At 39.7% G+C, this 17,663-nt stretch overlaps 1 protein-coding gene across 2 annotated transcripts in view; it reads left to right on the plus strand.

Moving 5' to 3' along the window:
• PTPRB (protein tyrosine phosphatase receptor type B) overlaps positions 1–17,663 on the plus strand; it is a 106,907-nt gene that overhangs the window by 31,077 nt on the left and 58,167 nt on the right. For both annotated transcript variants that reach the window (XM_006197825.4, XM_006197826.4), the window contains 5 exons: positions 222–495; positions 12,426–12,701; positions 13,479–13,736; positions 14,368–14,631; positions 16,436–16,705. In XM_006197825.4, coding sequence (XP_006197887.1) covers positions 222–495; positions 12,426–12,701; positions 13,479–13,736; positions 14,368–14,631; positions 16,436–16,705 — 1,342 coding nt within the window. The remainder of the gene's footprint in view (positions 1–221; positions 496–12,425; positions 12,702–13,478; positions 13,737–14,367; positions 14,632–16,435; positions 16,706–17,663) is intronic.

Raw genomic sequence — 17,663 nt, forward strand, 5'->3', positions numbered from 1 at the left:
CGTCAGGGGCAAAAAGCCACCTTCTCCCTCCACCTCCTCCGGGTAGAAAGAGGCCTCCCACCTGGGTAGCGGGCCTTTTCTCTGGCTGGAGGGCAAAAGGATGGATGCGCTGAGGCTGGGGGCGAGGGGCAAGTGGAGGCAGCTTGCGGAACTGGCTGCGAACACGTCTCTAGGCAGGTCTGGACTGCGGGCTTCAGCGGTTGTCTCTGGTTCCTTTGCAGACTGGATTGGGGGAACCAGTGAGATGCAACTTCACCCTGACGGAGTCCAGGGTCTCCAGCCGGTCCGTGTCTCTGCAGTGGAGAACTTTGGCGTCACCCTGTAACTTTAGCCTCAGCTACAGCAGTGACACTTCGGGGGTCGCGTCGTGCCACCCCGTGCGGATAGACAACGCCACCTATGGATGTAACCCCAAGGATTTACGAGCGGGAACCATCTATAACTTCAGGATTATGTCTCAGGATGGAGAAGAGAGAACTGTGGTCTTGCAAACAGGTAAAGAGTGACAGGTGCAGTTGGACGGCCAGGCCACTCTGGGCTGAGCCCTGCCTTTTCAAGCTGGGTTTTCATTTGAGTTCCAGGCATACAAAATAATAATAATAATAAAGTAAAGGTTAAAAACATCTGTGAAGATAACTGTTGACAAAGATTTCTCATCTCTGATCTGGCCAGAGCAGCTTGGTTGACTTCCAGAGATTTCCCTAGTGCTGAAAACAGCAGACTAGCCACTTGAGAAACTGTGGCTCTGGAGGGAATTTTTTTTTAAACTGATGTGGTTTGAGCTTCCATCACATTAAACTGTCAAACCCTGGGATAAATTTTTAGGCAATGTTTTTAGAATAAATAATGGAAGTGCAATGATTAGGGATGTGCCTTTCCTCAACGTAGTTTTATTTTGGAACCAGGACATAAAATCTTCAGGAATAGAACAGTCATTCACGGGGGGAAATCAAGGAAAGTCTCTTAAAATAAGGATATGAAAATTCTCTTTTTTATCACTTGAATAATTAAAACAGCGTAATATCAGAGACCATCCTTTGGTTACTCTGCACCTTAGGTCAGTCATTTTCTGTTCACTTTTCGTAAACCCTTCCATGCGTATATGGTAAGAGTTTGTCTTTCCTGCCTGTTTTCTTGTCTGTAAAATGAGACCTGGTCATTCAAGTCCAAGTTCCTACCATGCGTGTTACCTCATTAATCCACATGGCCACTCTCAGATGTGCTCTAAGTTCTCTAGTGACTTTGATGTTTTATGACTTCATTAGTTTTCCCTTTAACATTGTCTTTATTTGTTGCAATAGTCAAGCCTTACTTTCATTGAGAAAGTCAAATTTAACCGAAAAATTCCGGAAGTTAAATTTAGAAATGTGTTGTCTGTGTCCTGAACAAAGATCACTTCAAGGAACATATAGTTCTTTGAACAGGTGTGAGAATGGCCAGTTATCAGGGTCAGGAAGTGTAACTGGTTTCATGTAATAAGCCAATCAAATATTCTCTTATTAATTAAGAATGCCCAATTTTTAGATCACTTGACTTATGTCAGATGAAAGTTAGATAATTTCTGAGATTTGCAGGAATTTAAATTTAAGGAAAAGAAACACATCTTGTTAAGAATGTGGTTGTGTTTTTGTATGAAATCAAAGAGACTGAAATCAAACACATAATTAGCACATTTTACAGAAGTTTAAGCGGCTGGGATTTTAGTTATAAAGTTGTTGGTTTCTCGGTATGTGAAGAGAGTTTTGTGAACACTTAGATGGCTAATACTGTGAAATTTATGACCTAGACCTTCCAGATGTGTTCTTTACATTTGATAAAGTGTCTGTGTTGAATGGAGCAGAATGATTTTTAAAAACAGGTGAGCCTTCAAAAGCTTTTGGGAAAAAAGATGATGAATACATCATCTTTTAAGGCAGAATACACTCTCTTAACCCAGAGGTTTTACTTTTTGAAAAAAAAATTGATGAAAAAGGACTCACTGTGGGTGTCACTAGTTAGAATGTATTTCGAGTTGAATTATACATGAAAGTGTTTCCAGTCCAGAGACATTTGTGAAGTGTAAGAAATATTTGCATTTTATTGACTATGTTGAATTTTAAAAAGGCTTCATCAGCACTCACAATTGTTAGCATTCAGTGTCTCATCATTTTCCTTAAGGAGTTACTTTTTACAGCACCACAAATATACTTTGCACCACAAATTTTATGAGCTCCAGGCCAAATGTGAAGAATGAAATTTGCAGCTGATGTTTGTATAATGATCATTATTTTGTACTTATTTGTATGATGGTATAATCTTACTTAGGATTCTTCATGTTTTTAAAATAATTTTCTTTAAATAAATATTTTTAAAATTAAGACATATAAAAATGTTTTAAAGAGAAAAAGTTTTGGTTAGTTGTTATTTATTTTTTGTCAGCACTTTATGTACTTTCTATATTTTAAGGACATATGTGAATTTTTCCTTTAAGTTAAGAGAATGTATTAGGGACTAGGATTCCTCTATATTAATTGTTAAGTAACAGAGATGAAGGGGCACAAGTCATATTTTACTGTTGTTAAAGCAGGATCAACTAGTGGCATAATATTAAATCTGAGCTAGAACTTCAAACAAAAAAGTCATTCGAATATGTGGTGCTTTTCTTATTCCATACACCTGTCTTGTCAGGATAGAATAAAACAAGGTGAGAACAAGGTGTAATTTGGCTGGAGAGACAGCCGTTGCTTTAATTATCTCTATATCATTCCAAGTGGGATTTGTCTGGCTGTTTTTCCTGATAAGTTATCTAAAATAGTTATTTTAGCAATGTAGACATGTCCTTAAAGATCAGAAGTGTTAACTAAATGGGGACTATTTCAGCAACGATCAGTTTTCAGTCCAGATTTAAAATCAGAATTGAAAAACGTAAGTGGATTCAAATTCAGCTCAGCAAACATTTATCGAGCCTGGATTCTGCAGGGAATTACTCCAGGGAGTGACTGGTTTGTAAAGAGGGCAAAGAAAACATGGTCTCTGCTCTTGTAGTCTTGTACAGAGGTGAGGGAGGGTCATGTGAAGGTGGTGACCACTTGTTTCCTGGATGAGAACCTTGCCCTGTCTCGTGTATGCCACACTGTCCTACCCTAGGAAAGATGTGTGACAATTCTTAGGTGTATTTGGTCATAAATGGTCAATGTGACCACTGCAGTAAGTTGACAGCCAGAGTACTTAGTTGTGAATTCATCAGATGTCAGATTGTGAAGATGTCAGATATTGAAGAACTCAGCACTTTTATTAACACTGTGTCCTCGGTGTCTAGAGCAGAGGCTGCAAACTAGTAGCCTCTGGGAGTGTCTAGGTGTCTAAATAATGGATACATTTTGTTTGGCTCTCGTCATGTTTGTGAAAAATTCAGATTATTTCACTAGCATGATGAACAGAAAATTTACGTAAATATCAGTCTATGGATTCTCTTAAAATATTGGAAGGTTTTGGCAAAACTCAGCCAGTCTGCCCAGAACTTTCTAGAGCTGGGCTATGGCTTCTTTCCTTTCAGGGACCAATACACTGGAATCCCCCTGGACCACTTCATTGCTCTCCTTACCTGAATGCATCCTAAGGACATTGTAGTTTGTTTAACTGTAGCATTCTCATTTAGAACTTTGGGTAGGGGGGCGGCTTTTATCTTCCCACCAATAAGAAGTCATTTTTCAGTGCCTAAAAGGGTACCTAGTCCTTGGCAGATGTTCAGTAGAGATTAGCTGGATGGATAGATGGATGAATGAATGGAGAGATGAATGGATGGATCTACAGATGAATACATAGATGATAGATAGACAGTTATGAATAAGTGAAGTGAATATTTTAGTAGGAGAATGTACATACACTCTATTCTCCTTGGGCTGTGGGTAAGTTATGGAGCCCAGGGAAGCAGTCCACTGGTAGAGAACTTGACCTATAGGAAGGGTATCTTAGTGGCATATGCTCTCTTACTAGTTCCAGATACTGATTTATCAGTTTAGAACAAAAGGCAAAAAAAAAAAAAAAAAAGGTCTTTTAATGTAGCGCATTCTTTTGTCTTTATTTTAAAAAAAATTCAGGAGCTTTAATTACCAAATCACCATATCAGCTGCTGTTTCCACCTCAAAATGTTGCTTATTGTGTTCGTTTTCCCAGGCTTCCATAACAAAGTGCCACAGACTGGGTGGCTTAAACAACAAATTTATTTTCTCTCGCAATTCTGGATGCTAGATGTCCCAGATCAAGTTGTCAGCAGGTTTCTTCTGAGGCTTCTCTGGTTGGCTTGCAGACGGCCACCTCGGGACGTCCTCACACGGTCGTCCATCTGTGGTGTCTGTGTTGTAATCGCCTCTTCTTATAAGGATGCCAATCATATTGGATTAGGAACCACCCTAAAGACTCCGTTTTAACTCAGTTACCCCTTTACAGGTCTTATCTCCAAATTCAGTCCCATTCTGAAATATTGGTGGTTAGGGCTTTGACAGACCAAGTTTAGAGGGATGCAATTTTAGTCCACAACATTTACATGGCTTTAAACGTACGTCATTATTTCTCAATAATGTCTGTAAGCTACTAGCATCAAAATCTCTTGCAGAGTTTGTTATAAAATGGTATTATGGGCTTCCACCTCATATGTAATGAATTTAGGAGCGGAGCCTAGGGTATCTGATTGTAAGCAAGCATCAGAGTGAATCCGTGTACACTGGAGGTCAGGAACTCCCGACGTAGCTCTTCTATTACTCGTTGGCATTAAGATTTTGGTACCGTTCCTCTTTTTGCCAAATCTGTAACGCCTAGGGGTGTTGTTTCCTTTCCCAGGAAGAAAATAATACTCTAATATTTGTCCCGTGTTTTTATAGCATAGAAAATACTTCCACCTACCTTGTTTAGTAGGTAAGAGTATCAGATATATACTCTGCTGACCATATAGTGTTTAATTTTATCCACATGGCAGTCCTGTGGAAGAGGCGTCGTGAAGGCACAGGTTACACGGTAGTTAAGAGGAGAGGTCTGAAAGCAGCCTCCTTCATCACTTACTAACCACGTTGCCTTGGGCAAATTACTAGCCTCTTCTAATCCATAAAATAGGGATGATCAGAAAAATAATGCTCACTTCGTAGGGTCGTTTTGAGGTTGTAATTGGTTCATACGTAAGTTCCAGAATCGTTTCTGTCACCTACGAATTGTGTAGTAAGTTTCCTCTTACTACTTTCAGGATGGAGATGAGATTGATGTTCATAAGAATTGACTAATCCCAGATCCACCCAGCTCAGGTGTGATAAACCCAGACCAGGAGTGCTGGTTCACTGGCCCCAACTCCAGTTCTTTTCACTACTCTGTAGAAAGGATACCATTTTTAAGTTGGTATTTGTTCTTTCAAATTACATATGATATTTCACTGTTACCTTTCTACTCATCTGTTAAAGAGAAAAACTACAACAAAATGCTTTAAATCTTTACATACTCAGCCTGCACAAGGGTAGAATAAGGATTAAATGAGTTTTAGTGTAACAGAGTCAGCTTTCAGTTGTGCTGAATTTTTGGTGATGGGCTTCAGTATTTAGCAATCAGCCATTTGCAGTCTGTTTATTTCACGGATTCTACGGTCAAGCTGAGTTACGTATATGGTATCAACCAACCTAATTTGCTGAACTTGACCTTCTGTGTACTTGGGAGTGTCTTCCGTTAGTCTGACTTCTGTAGGTGGGCATGGCTTTCTGTAGGTTAGCAAGACATAAAATCTGATTAATCTAGACAGCATGGAGGAAACTTTGTTTCGCCTTCCATTCCCAGACACCAATTCCCTGAAATCTCCTTGGGGGCTAAAGGACAATTCTGACACCTTTCTGACCTTGTAGGAGAAGTCCAGCCCACTCTATATGTCTGAATGTATATAAACGAAGATAAATCTATGCAACTAAAATTAACATGGTAGGTACACATATAGATTTCCAGGGATTTGGGGCTTTGATTTTATTTTTCTTCCTTTCGGAAGGAAGGAAGGAATAGTATGATGAACTACCGTGTACTCATCACCTACCCTCCACAGTTACCAAGTGACAATCTTGTTTCTCTGTATCCCCACTCACTGCTCCACCCCACATCATTTTCATGCAATCGAAGTCAGCAATTTAATTTCATTTATAAGTATTTCAGTATGCATTTCTGAACTATAAGCATTATTTTTAACGTAACTACAATGTCAGTATTGTACCTAACATTAACAATAATTCCTTAGAATCTAAATGTCCAGGTTTGGAAGCACACATCATGAACTTCTCCATGAGAGAGGCTTCTGGGCGGCAATCTGCTTGAAAGAGGAGGCCAAGGGACTTCCTTCCCTTTATACTGCATTTATGTAGCGCTTTAGATAATATTGAGAAAGCCTCCACTGTTAATATCCAAGAACTGGAGTAGGGCTGCCGGAGGTCGCCCTGGGGATGGGGATGTTATAGTTCCCATCAGCTGGCAGGGAACCCTCCGTGCTGGCGTGGTTCCCTAACACTCGGGAGCTTTTCAGTGCTTTAGCGGAAACGGCTCGAACTCCGAAGTGCCCTCTCTTCTCTCTGATTTCTAGGACCCACTTGACCTTCCTTCCATACGCGCTCTAGTTCATTCCCTTCATGAAGCTCCCCTCTGAGACCTTTGCCCTCAGAGACCATTCTTTTGTGTATTCGCCTTGGTGCCAGCCTGTGGTACCCTTCACGGCAGCAACAGTCGCACCAACTGCCGTTGACTAAGGCCCCGCCGTGGGCCAGGGCTGCGCTTAACACTCAGCTTCCGTCACCCCTTAACTCTGTAAAGCAGATCTTGTTGGACCCATTTCACAGATGAGGGAACAGCCTCAGAGTGGTTAAATACTTAAGTCACTGCTTGAAGCGGCAGTGTTAGGATTTGAACCAGGTCTAGTCTGACATCAAAGTCAGCCTCCCTTACAGGTCCCCTTTGAGTTTACCTTTTTCACTTATGCCTTGACTGCCTGAGTGAACTGTAGACCCTCAGAGGGCCGGCCACCTGCTACTGGCATACCTAACGCTCAAATAGGATGACCCATAAAATAACACAGCATCCCCCACTGTTGTTAGTGGTGATGCAGATGATGGCAAAATTGCTTCAATGTCGAGGCTGTTAAAACTTTCAAAGTTCTTTGCCTCTTGAACTTTAGTGTATAAAGTTGATAAATGAAATGCATATTAATCTGATATATTAGCGTAATATACTATATTATCTTATAGTCAGCTGTCTATATGAAGCAGCAATGATCACAAAGTAAGAGACAATGACCTCTCCATAAATATATTTAATTAACTGGAGATTATGAGCAATTGCTTTTCCATTTTGTTCTTCTGCCCATTTTCAACAACCTGCACTAAGGGATGGTTTGTGACTTTTGCCACCCCCCCCACCTCCCAGTTTCCATGAGAAAATTCCCAATTATTTTATACGAGTGGTGGATGTTCACTTCATTTTGTTAGATTGCTACATAAACTCAGCTTTGGGTCACCTTGCCATGTTGCCTTTAACTAGAATAATATCCTATTCCTGTAAAAGTACAGAAGTTGACTCTAATCACATAAAAAATAGATGTCTCTGCTTGGAGTTAGTGGCGAAAGATAAGCCGTGTGTTGGAAAGGGAGGTGAAGGATGACAGCCTGGTTGGGGAGACCTGAGCGCCTGTGGGAAAACTCTGACTTCATTTCATGAAAACCTCTTGGTGCTTTCACGGGAATGAGGATGGCAGATGGGAGAGATACCCAAACAGCTAATTTGGCAACAAGGGAAGACAGACAATAAGGATGGCACCCAGATAACTCAGAGTAATCCAAACACAAGGTGATGGAACCGCAGGTTAAGGCAGTGAGATTAAGGGAAAAAAGGAACAGACGAGAAAAATATTATTAAAAAAAATAAATAGAACTTTACTGGCCACAGAATTAGATTTCGCTGTCATTAAGGTTGTTACTCCTTTATCTAGGCTACGGTATCCATACCATCAAATGAAATTTCTGTGACTTTGTCTCTTATTTTTCATGGACGTCTGGTTTAATTTTGTTGTTGTTGTTATACTGACTGTGGGACTCAGGGCACCATTTCTCACCCTGGGACAGCTGAAGTGTGATAGAAAGAACAAGAATGCACGACCTGGAGCCAGGTGTTAGGAGCTCAGCTGACCCATTTGTTATCTACATGTTGTAAATGAGTCACTTAATGCCTCTGAGCCCCTGTTCCAACTAAGAAAGCACATCAAAACCCATCAGATCTTACACAGATATATTATGTGCTGTTATGACTCCAAAAAAAGCTTTTGGCACTATGAATTGCCTGCTCTCTTCTTAAAAGGCTGAATTTATTTCCAAAATAAATACTATCATTTGAATTCTAAACACTCGGCAAATTCCTAAACAATAGATAATAATGTTTTAATGGCCATATAAAATTATTTTTAAAGCAAATAGCAATTCCATTTTATACATTGGAGTTTCTCCCTGTTCCTACGTCACTTTTTTAAAAGGAAAAAAAGGAAGAATCCATTAGGTTCAGGAATTTAGCTATACTTTATTAGAAAAATTGGGGTGACAGCAGACCTAATTATGAACTTCTTGGGGCTCTGGATACTGGTAGATTCATTGAAGTAAGAGCAGCCGAATACTGCACAATTTTGCATTTGGCATCCCGTCTTCCATATTCCAGGTCCGTCTGCAACAAAGAAGTACAGGCAAAGATGTCTTAACTTTGTGGCTAATGATAAATTGTGATATACTGATTGAGATTAAATTATTGATTTAAATTGGTTTTCAAGAGTTCTCATAGCTTACAGTACTTCACTGGTTACTATATGTTTGAGAGCAATGGGTGGAAAAACCAGAAAGGCTATATATAAATGCACACACGTGTGCACTGGTACCTCTAGGCATCAGCATAAATTACGTAAGTCAAGAAGGGTTTTCTAATTACATATGATCTGTCATATGATCAAAAGGTTACAGACATATAACTAAATTTTTGAACAGCATTAAAACTCTTTCATGTATCTACCTGGGTATCTAGATGATAGGTAGGTAGGTAGATAGATAGATAGATAGATAGATAGATAGATAGATAGATAGATGAAATTAGCACCCTGACGGAAATATCTATTTTGTGCTAATAAAATATAGAAAACTTTTTTTTTTAATACAGCAGAGTTTTCCTTAGACTCAGATTGAAAAGAAATCTGAAAGCTATTGAACTTCTGCAGGAGGCTTAGCAATAGTGGACACCTGCCAGCAAAGGGCTTTATCACAGCGTAAATGGGGTTTTAAGTGTTTGTTTCCAGGGCAGGTTCTTGCAGCCCAGGCACTTCCCAGTCGCATTGTTCCTTTGTTCTAGCGGATGTACAAAGGATTGACTGTTTTGTTTTCTGGCTCACAGAGATTAGATAAAGTCTGCGCTTCTGAACTTCACCCTCTAAGCACGCAACCTTAAAATTCATTTTCTATAGCTCATAATTCTGCAGATTATATACGTTTAGAGCATACTGATCGTGGCATCATTTTCCTTAACCTTTGTCTGGCTTGGTGGTGGACGTCAGTGACAGCATTGATCCCTTTCAGAGCTATCACTGGAAAGCAGCTGCCCCTCTTGTCCTTGTCCTTAAAATGCCTCTTCAGCAAAAATGCGTCATTTCAGTGGGATGTGACAAGGTTGCTCTTGAGTTTCACTGGTTGTTAGAATCTCGTGGTAACAAGAAAACTTTCTGGGGAGAGAAACTATGTTCTTTCCTTGTATTACGACGTCCTTAATTATAGACTTGTTATGTAGGATAGAACATTTAAATAATATTGCCACCAAAAAAACCCCCCAAAAACCCCATACTGTTTTTCCTCAAGAACCCATAAGTGAGAATCATCTTGGGAATTTTCAAATTTTATCTTAAGGGTTAGAAAGTTAGTTCATGGGAATAAACTGATAAGATTTTTCCAAGGTTTGTTTGTTTGTTTTTTAAGAAGGCAATTGAAGCTATTATCAGTTTAGAGTACAAAAAATATATATGGTATTCCACTTTTGCATCCATTTTGTCAGTGATCCAGTGGAAATTCGTTTTTATGATCAAGTAGACAAAATAAGTTTACACTGAGGAGTGCCCGTTGTATTCCAGGTGAAGTCTCCCGTATATCTTCTTACTCCTCAGATCACTCAAGAGTATGCTCCCCAGACAGGTGGAGAAATGGAGGCTTAGAAGGTTGAGTAACTTGCCCAAAGTTCCATGACTGGTAACGTGCAGGAGCCGAGATTTGAGCTGAGTTCTGACTCCAAAGCCCACACTCTTTGCCGCTACATCCCCCTGCTTCTGTGACAAGATCTTCCTGATTAAAGGAGGAATAATAATAATAATAGCTAATATTGAACACTTACTATGTGCCAGCTATTGTTCTAAGTGCTCTAGATAAAGTACTCAATTTAGCCATTGGCAGCAACGTGAATGAATCTGGAGAATGTCATGCTGAGTGAAGTAAGCCAGAAAGAGAAAGAAAAATATTGTATGGTATCACTCATATATGGAATCTAAAAAAAAAAAAAAAAAAAAAAAGAGACTCTAATGAACTTATCTACAAAACAGAAACAGACTCACGGACACAGTAAACAAAGATGGTTACTAGCGGGGAGGGGAGTAGGAAGGGATAAACTTAAAGTTCCAGATTTGCAAATATCAACTACTATATATAAAATAGATTAAAAACAAATTTCTTATGTATAGCACAGGGAACTATATTCAATATATTATAGTAACCTATAATGACAAAGAACATGAAAATGAATCTATGTATTGTATGTATGACTGAACATTATGCTGTACATCAGAAACTGTACTTCAATAAAAAGAAAAAGGAAATCAATTGACCATAAAAATAAGGGATTATTTCTGATTTCTCAAGTATGTTCTATTGATTAAAAAAAACCCCTCAATTTAACCTTCATAACAATTCCACTAAAAAGATGGCAGTGTTATCAGCATTGCATAGAGGAAACCGCCGAGGCACAGGGAGCTTAAGGAATTGCTAAGAAGCAGGAAATGCAGATTCAAGCCCAGGCTGTCAGACTCTGGAACCTACACTCTCCAGGTGAACCTGTGCTGTGCTGGAGTGTAAACTGCACACCCTTGTCCTCCAAGCTCCCCTGTGCTTTGAGCTCTCAGAGTTACCGCTGCCTTGGCTTGGCTGTGTCTAGCCTGTGTATGGCGTCTGTAGGTGACCCCTAGTTCCACTAAGCGGTCTGGCTATAAATGCCTTTTGAATATAGAATAAGATTGCCTTGTTCCTGTCTGTGTCAACATTAGCCACAGGTGAACACTTTCTTAAAACATGAACTGTTCTAAGGAGATGCTAAATTGCTCCAGTTATTTCATGAGTAAAATATAATTTACCAGGAGGTATATAAGAACTGAGATCTCTATAGCCAGGTCACTGAAGTATCTGACCTGACTCTTGAAATTTAGTCCCCAGTATCTTAATCTCACTTTCTAGACCAAGAACCATGTAAGACTTCTGAAAATGACTCACATGTAAATGTCTGTCGGTGTTTCTACTCCCAACATTCACAGAAGGGAGAGCCTTATTTCTCAGATGGACTTACTGCATCCCTTACTTACTTACTTACTTACTTACTGCATCATCTGCTCACTAAGCGTTATTGACTTAGTTCCTAACGTGGAAATGTGCTGTTCATCCTATTTCAAGATCCATGGTGAAGATACATTACACAGAAAGTAGGACTTCTCAAACTAACCTATGGCTTTGAGAATTAAAACTAAGTGAACAGCCAGGTGCAGGACTAACCCATTCCCACCTGCTCTGGGAGCTCCGGCAGCTTCGGAATGTCCCAGAACTCGACTTTAGAAAGTCTAGGGACAGAGTGGCTCCCAGGTGTTGGGAGAGTTCATTCTGGTGATCACACCCAGCCTGGGTTCATAATCAGATTTGTATCTTTGTGGTTTTCTGATATCTGAAAACAATCTGAAGTTTTGTATATTTAACCCCCTCAGAACCAACAACCTAAAAAAGAGAAAGTTTAGTACAAATTTTAAAATTATTTCTTAGTATTTTCTGTTGAGATTTTCAGTATTTATCCAGGCAGAGCCTGGATGTTTGTCAACATCTGAAAAATGCAAAACTTGCAAACCAAAGAAGATATAACCTTGCTTGGAATTCCAAGCGCAGAGCTGTCTTTAAAAAAAGATTTTATTAGGGAGAAAAAGGAGTTTATATGACTAGTAGCTAAATGAATTTCTGTTTTAAATAAAATGGTAAGTTTGCAAGTGATGTAAAATGCCCATTTGTTTTATGGGCAGCAGATTCGTAAAGTTTTGCAGGAAAATGTACAGCAAAGCAGGCGTGTATTTGCAAAAGTCTTCAAGCTACTTTCTCTTTTATTTTTTTGCCCTGCAGATCCTTTGCCTCCTGCTAGGTTTGAAGTCAATAAAGAGAAGACTACATCAACCAGCTTGCATGTTTGGTGGACTCCTTCGTCTGGGAAGGTCTCCTGGTATGAGGTGCAGTTACTTGATGATAAACAAAAGACACAGGAGTCCCAGATTCAAAGAAGAACTTCAAGGAATGAATATACATTTTTTAACCTCACTGCTGGTAATAAGTACAATATTACCATCACAGCTGTTTCTGGAGATAAACATTCCTCTACAGTTTATACCAATGGATCAACAGGTAAGACCTGTTTACAGATAGTTGGGTATTTAATAGTCTATGCTCCTTTTGAAATTATATTAAAGTCAAGAAATGGGAGTAGGATACCCTGAGATCAAAAATAAATAGGTAGCTAGATAGGTAGCTGGATGGATGATGGATGGATGGATGGATGGATGTATTCATAATAGGTAGACTAACAAATAAATACTGTTTGATATAGAGGAAAGACTGGACTGGAAAAGGATGTGTGGTCGTGCTGCTAGCTTGCTGGGTGATTCTGAACAAGTCATAGGACTTTTCTGGGACTTGAATTTTCTCCAAAATGATGATAGTTCCCAATGGCCATTCTGACTTTAATCTTAGTCAACAGGATTTTCTGCCTCATTGTTTGAGTTTGTGCCATAGAACTTACTTTTTTAATGTTTTTCTCTCCTGTATAGTCTTCTCATAACATCAAGTCACGTTTCCTAAACATCCCTATGTTTGGAATAAGCCTTTACTTTCACCCATGCCTCCCGATATCAGGGACGCGTTACCACTTCCTTCCATAACGTACTGTCTTAGTGTTCACTCTCCCATCATTTTCTCTCCTGCTTTATTGCTTTCTTTCCATTTTTCATCATCTGTGGTTCTTCCCTTTTTTGTTTCCCTTTACTGCTATGCCATGCCACGCTTCATCGGCGAAAGCTACCTTAATACCTGTTAAGTGAGTGTGTGATTTCAGATTAAATGTGTCTGTATCTTCTGTAAGGAAACTGTGAATGACACTTTGGAAATTGCATTTTATCCCACTAGTGCCATCCTCAGTAAAAGATATTAGTATTTCACCGAAAACTGATTCTCTCCTGATTTCCTGGTCACGTGGCTCTGGGAATGTGGAAAGATACCAGCTGATGCTAATGGATAAAAGGATCCTAGTTCATAGTACTGCCGTGGACAAATACACTACTTCCTACACCTTTTATGGACTGACACCTGGTCACCTCTATAATGTCACCATTGTTACTGAGGCGGCAGGGCTGCAAAACTACAGATGGAAACCAGCCAGGACAAGTAAGTTTAATGAAACATTGTTAATTCATATTACACCATTAGTGAGGCCCCAAATTATAGCATACGCCAGAGGTAGAAAAAAATATCACCAAAGTGTCTCTCCTTTGTAATCATTTTTCTTTGATGAAATAATGATGCAAGGATTAAGCTGGAACTTCATCATGATTCAATATGAAAAATAAAATATTTTTAGCACACAAAATTTGATGATGATGGCCAATCAATCAAACAATCTTATTTCTCATGTACTTGTTGTTATTAAATACATGAAGATGGGAAGAAATTAGGCAGATGATAGACTTCTTTGAGGATTCCGCTTAAAGGATTTTTAGAATTGAAAAAGGCGATTTTAAGTTTTTTTGACCAAGTCATCATTAGCCAATAAAGACCCTTAAGCTTAGTGAGATAAGAGCTACTCAGGGTTGCCCAGCCAACCAGTGGCCAAGCTTGAGCCAGAATCTGGGTTCCTGACTACTGTGGACAGCCTTTCTTTGGTTTTGCAGTAATATTTCTTTTAGTTCATGAAGTCATTGTTTTCTTCAGAGCAGGGATTAAAACACAGGTCGAAATTTGGCCATAAGACCGGTGCGATATCCTGAGTTAAAATCTCTTTCCCTTTCTTCCTAACTAGCCCCCATGGAAGTCTCAAATCTGAAGGTGACAAATGGTGGCTCTTTGACCTCTCTGAAAGCCAAGTGGCAAAGACCTTCTGGAAATGTGGATTCCTACAACGTTACCCTGTCTCACCAAGGGGCCATCCAAGAATCCAGACTGTTAGCACCCCAGATTACTGAAACTCAATTTAATGACTTAACCCCTGGGCGACTTTATCATGTCACCATCAGCTGTGTCTCTGGTGAACTGTCTGCTCCCAAGATGGCGGTGGGCAGAACAGGTGAGTCTAGGGCTCCAGAAATTCCTTACTTGCTCAAATCACTCTCTGATCCACCTTAAGACAGAACAAAATAGGGTAGAAGGAAAATTCCTTTCCCAACCTGAGAAGCATGGTCTGCATGACTGAGGATGCCTGTGGGCCAGGGTCCCATGTAGAGAGTCAAGCAGAGGGTTAATTGCATTCATCTGACTTATTTATGCAAACGTATTTGGATTGATTCCTAAATGATCTGTGTAACTCACTCTCTTATGCTAGTTCCTGTCACACCACTTAAGTAGCAGAAATGAATCAGCATTGATACTAACAAATGAAACGTTTCTGGTCAACTCTTATAATGAGGGCCAGTTAACACTTACCATGTTTTCTATTAATTATTTTATTAATTAATGTCACCAAACATTTATTCAGTGCCTTCCATGTAGAAATTACTGTATTATGAGTTTTGAGAGTTGTTAAGATGTCAGGGTTCAACAAACTATGCCCTTCAGCCAAATATGGCCTGTGACCTCTTTTTTTGTAGAACCCCAAGCTAAGGGTGGTTTTTATATTTTTAGAGAGTTTTTTTTTAAAGAAAGAAAACAAAAGAAAAACATGAGACAAAAGCCATATGTGGCCCATAAATCCTGAAATATTTACTTTGCAGATCCCTGCTTTTAAGGAAGTTACATTTTAATCGCACAGATGTAGAACACACACACACACACACAGAACAAGCAGTACATCTGAATAATGGTCATTGTATTGTTATTTCCACGGATCAGGCACTGACACAACCCTTTACACCATCATTTCATTTTGTTTGCACAATAAAAACATGAGCGAGGTCCTGCTGTTACCACCATTTTATAGATAATTCAGAGAGAGCAGATAACTCGTCCATAGTCATCCAGCCAGTAAGTGCTGGGGTTTCAACCAGGCGGTCCGATCCCAGAGGCCATTGTCTGTGCTATTGGAGACCCCAAGGAAGAGGCTTATAATTGACCAGAAAGAAAAGAGAACCAAGCTCTCTTTCAGAAGATCAGTAAAGACTTCTTGGAGGAAATGGCCTTTCACTCAGACTTTAAAAATGTGAAGCTCTTAGCAAGTTAAGAGGGGAAAAAGGAAAGGGCATTTGAAGTGGAAGGCATAATACGAACAAAGGCACTGAGGCAGGAGAGCCCGGAGACTCACAGGCTGCAGAACGTAACACTGGAGACCAGCATTCAAGAGTGAGGAAGGAGGGGAGGTGGCTGCAGGGCCCAGCCAGAGTGAGGACTGGAAGGGTACGGGGTCTGATGTGGGGCAGCTACAAATGCCACACCACGGGCTTGAGGTTTTATTTTGTAGTTAATGGAGAGACCTTGAAAGTTTTTGAGCAAAGGAATAATAAGATCAGAGCTATATTGCAAGAAGATTAATCTTTTCAGTTGGAAAAGAGCGAGAGGAATGTTTTGTGACCACAGCATCCAGGGTTTCTTCCAAAAGATGCCACATCCATCAATGTCACCATCGTTAGAAGCAGCATCAATGCTGTCTCTGGTGCTGGTGTGTAATCAATAAAACACAGTGTTCGTATCACCAGGTTATTAACCATGTTATAGAAGATTTTATTACTGATGTATTACTAAAGTGATTTTAGCGTACATTTCTTGAGTGTGAAAATGTTTCCAAAATACTCATTTACAATTCACAGACATCAGGAGGGGATAGAAATGATTTGAATTGCAGATACTAGGTCTCTCATCTCCTGTTGCCCATGAAAAGGAAATGAGTATCCTTGCTTTCGGTTTTTAGTATCTCCTTTTGACATCATTTCACCATTTAGTTCCAGAAGCAGTTGGGGACCTGGAGGCGAACAGCAGTGGTTCTACGAGGTCCCTAGTGGTGAGCTGGTCGCCCCCTGCTGGAGACTGGGAGTGGTATCGTATCCTGCTCTTGAACGATTCTTTAACGCTGCTCAACATCACCGTGGGAAAGGAGGAAACACACTATGTCATAGATGACGTGGGGTTCATACCGGGAAGACAGTATGAGGTAGAAGTCACTGTTGTGAGCGGAAATCTGAAGAACTCTACGCGTTGCCAGGGCAGGACAGGTAAGCAAATATCGAGGTGTTAATGATTGATGGAAACTTACTTTGATCCTTCTAAGTAACCCAGATAACCTGTCATACCCACAGTGTTCCCTGAATTTGAGATATTATAGACTTGCAGACTGAAGTAAGTTGGTGATGTTTAATTTTTGTTAAATTAGAACATTAGAAATCACTTCCGCTGAACACTGGAATTTGACACAACACTGTAAAATGATTATGAATCAATAAAAAATGTAAAAAAAAAAGTCAAAAAAAAAAAAAGAAATCACTTCCACTAGTAAGTCCATTATTTTATTTTTTTTAAAAAAAGGGAGGGGGGGAGACCTTTTTAACACCAAAAGAATGGGAAGAAAACAACCTGAGAGATTCTTCCCCACAAAAGTAAATAGTTGATAACCTGTCGCTGGTGATCAGGGTTAGAGAACTGCTGCCTGGACCCAGTGTTGACTGATGGGGGATTTCAGGTACCAAGGAAGGGATGTCAAAATGGAGAGGGATATAGTCAGATTTTAGGGCAGAGGAGAAGGAAGCTACTGAGACGTGGGTTTTGGTGTTCTTGCTGCCACCACTCTACTGTGATTCCTTCGGCAAGTCACAACTTCTCTAAGTCTGTTTTCTCAACTTTCAAATAAGAGAGTTGACCTGCTAAACTCAACATTTCTATGAAAAATCCCTATGGCAGGGCATACTCCATTCTTGGAATGAAATTCAAATATATTCTTACTTAGTCTTGCCTGATAATAAGGGAATGTCTACTTTGACTCAATGTTCTGCTTAGAAGAATAACAAAGAAAAGGACCAGGACACGCCATTAGCTTGCCAGCTGTGCCTTCCAGTCACCTCTTCATTTTCCAAATATTAATATCCACTGGATGATGATCAAAAATAAATGACCCCAGAAAGTATTTCCCAAGAGTATTTTTTTGACTCCTTACTTCTGGTTATGTTACACAAAGTT

Source organism: Vicugna pacos, chromosome 12, assembly GCF_048564905.1.
Source record: "Vicugna pacos chromosome 12, VicPac4, whole genome shotgun sequence".
NCBI classification, from domain to species: domain Eukaryota; kingdom Metazoa; phylum Chordata; class Mammalia; order Artiodactyla; family Camelidae; genus Vicugna; species Vicugna pacos.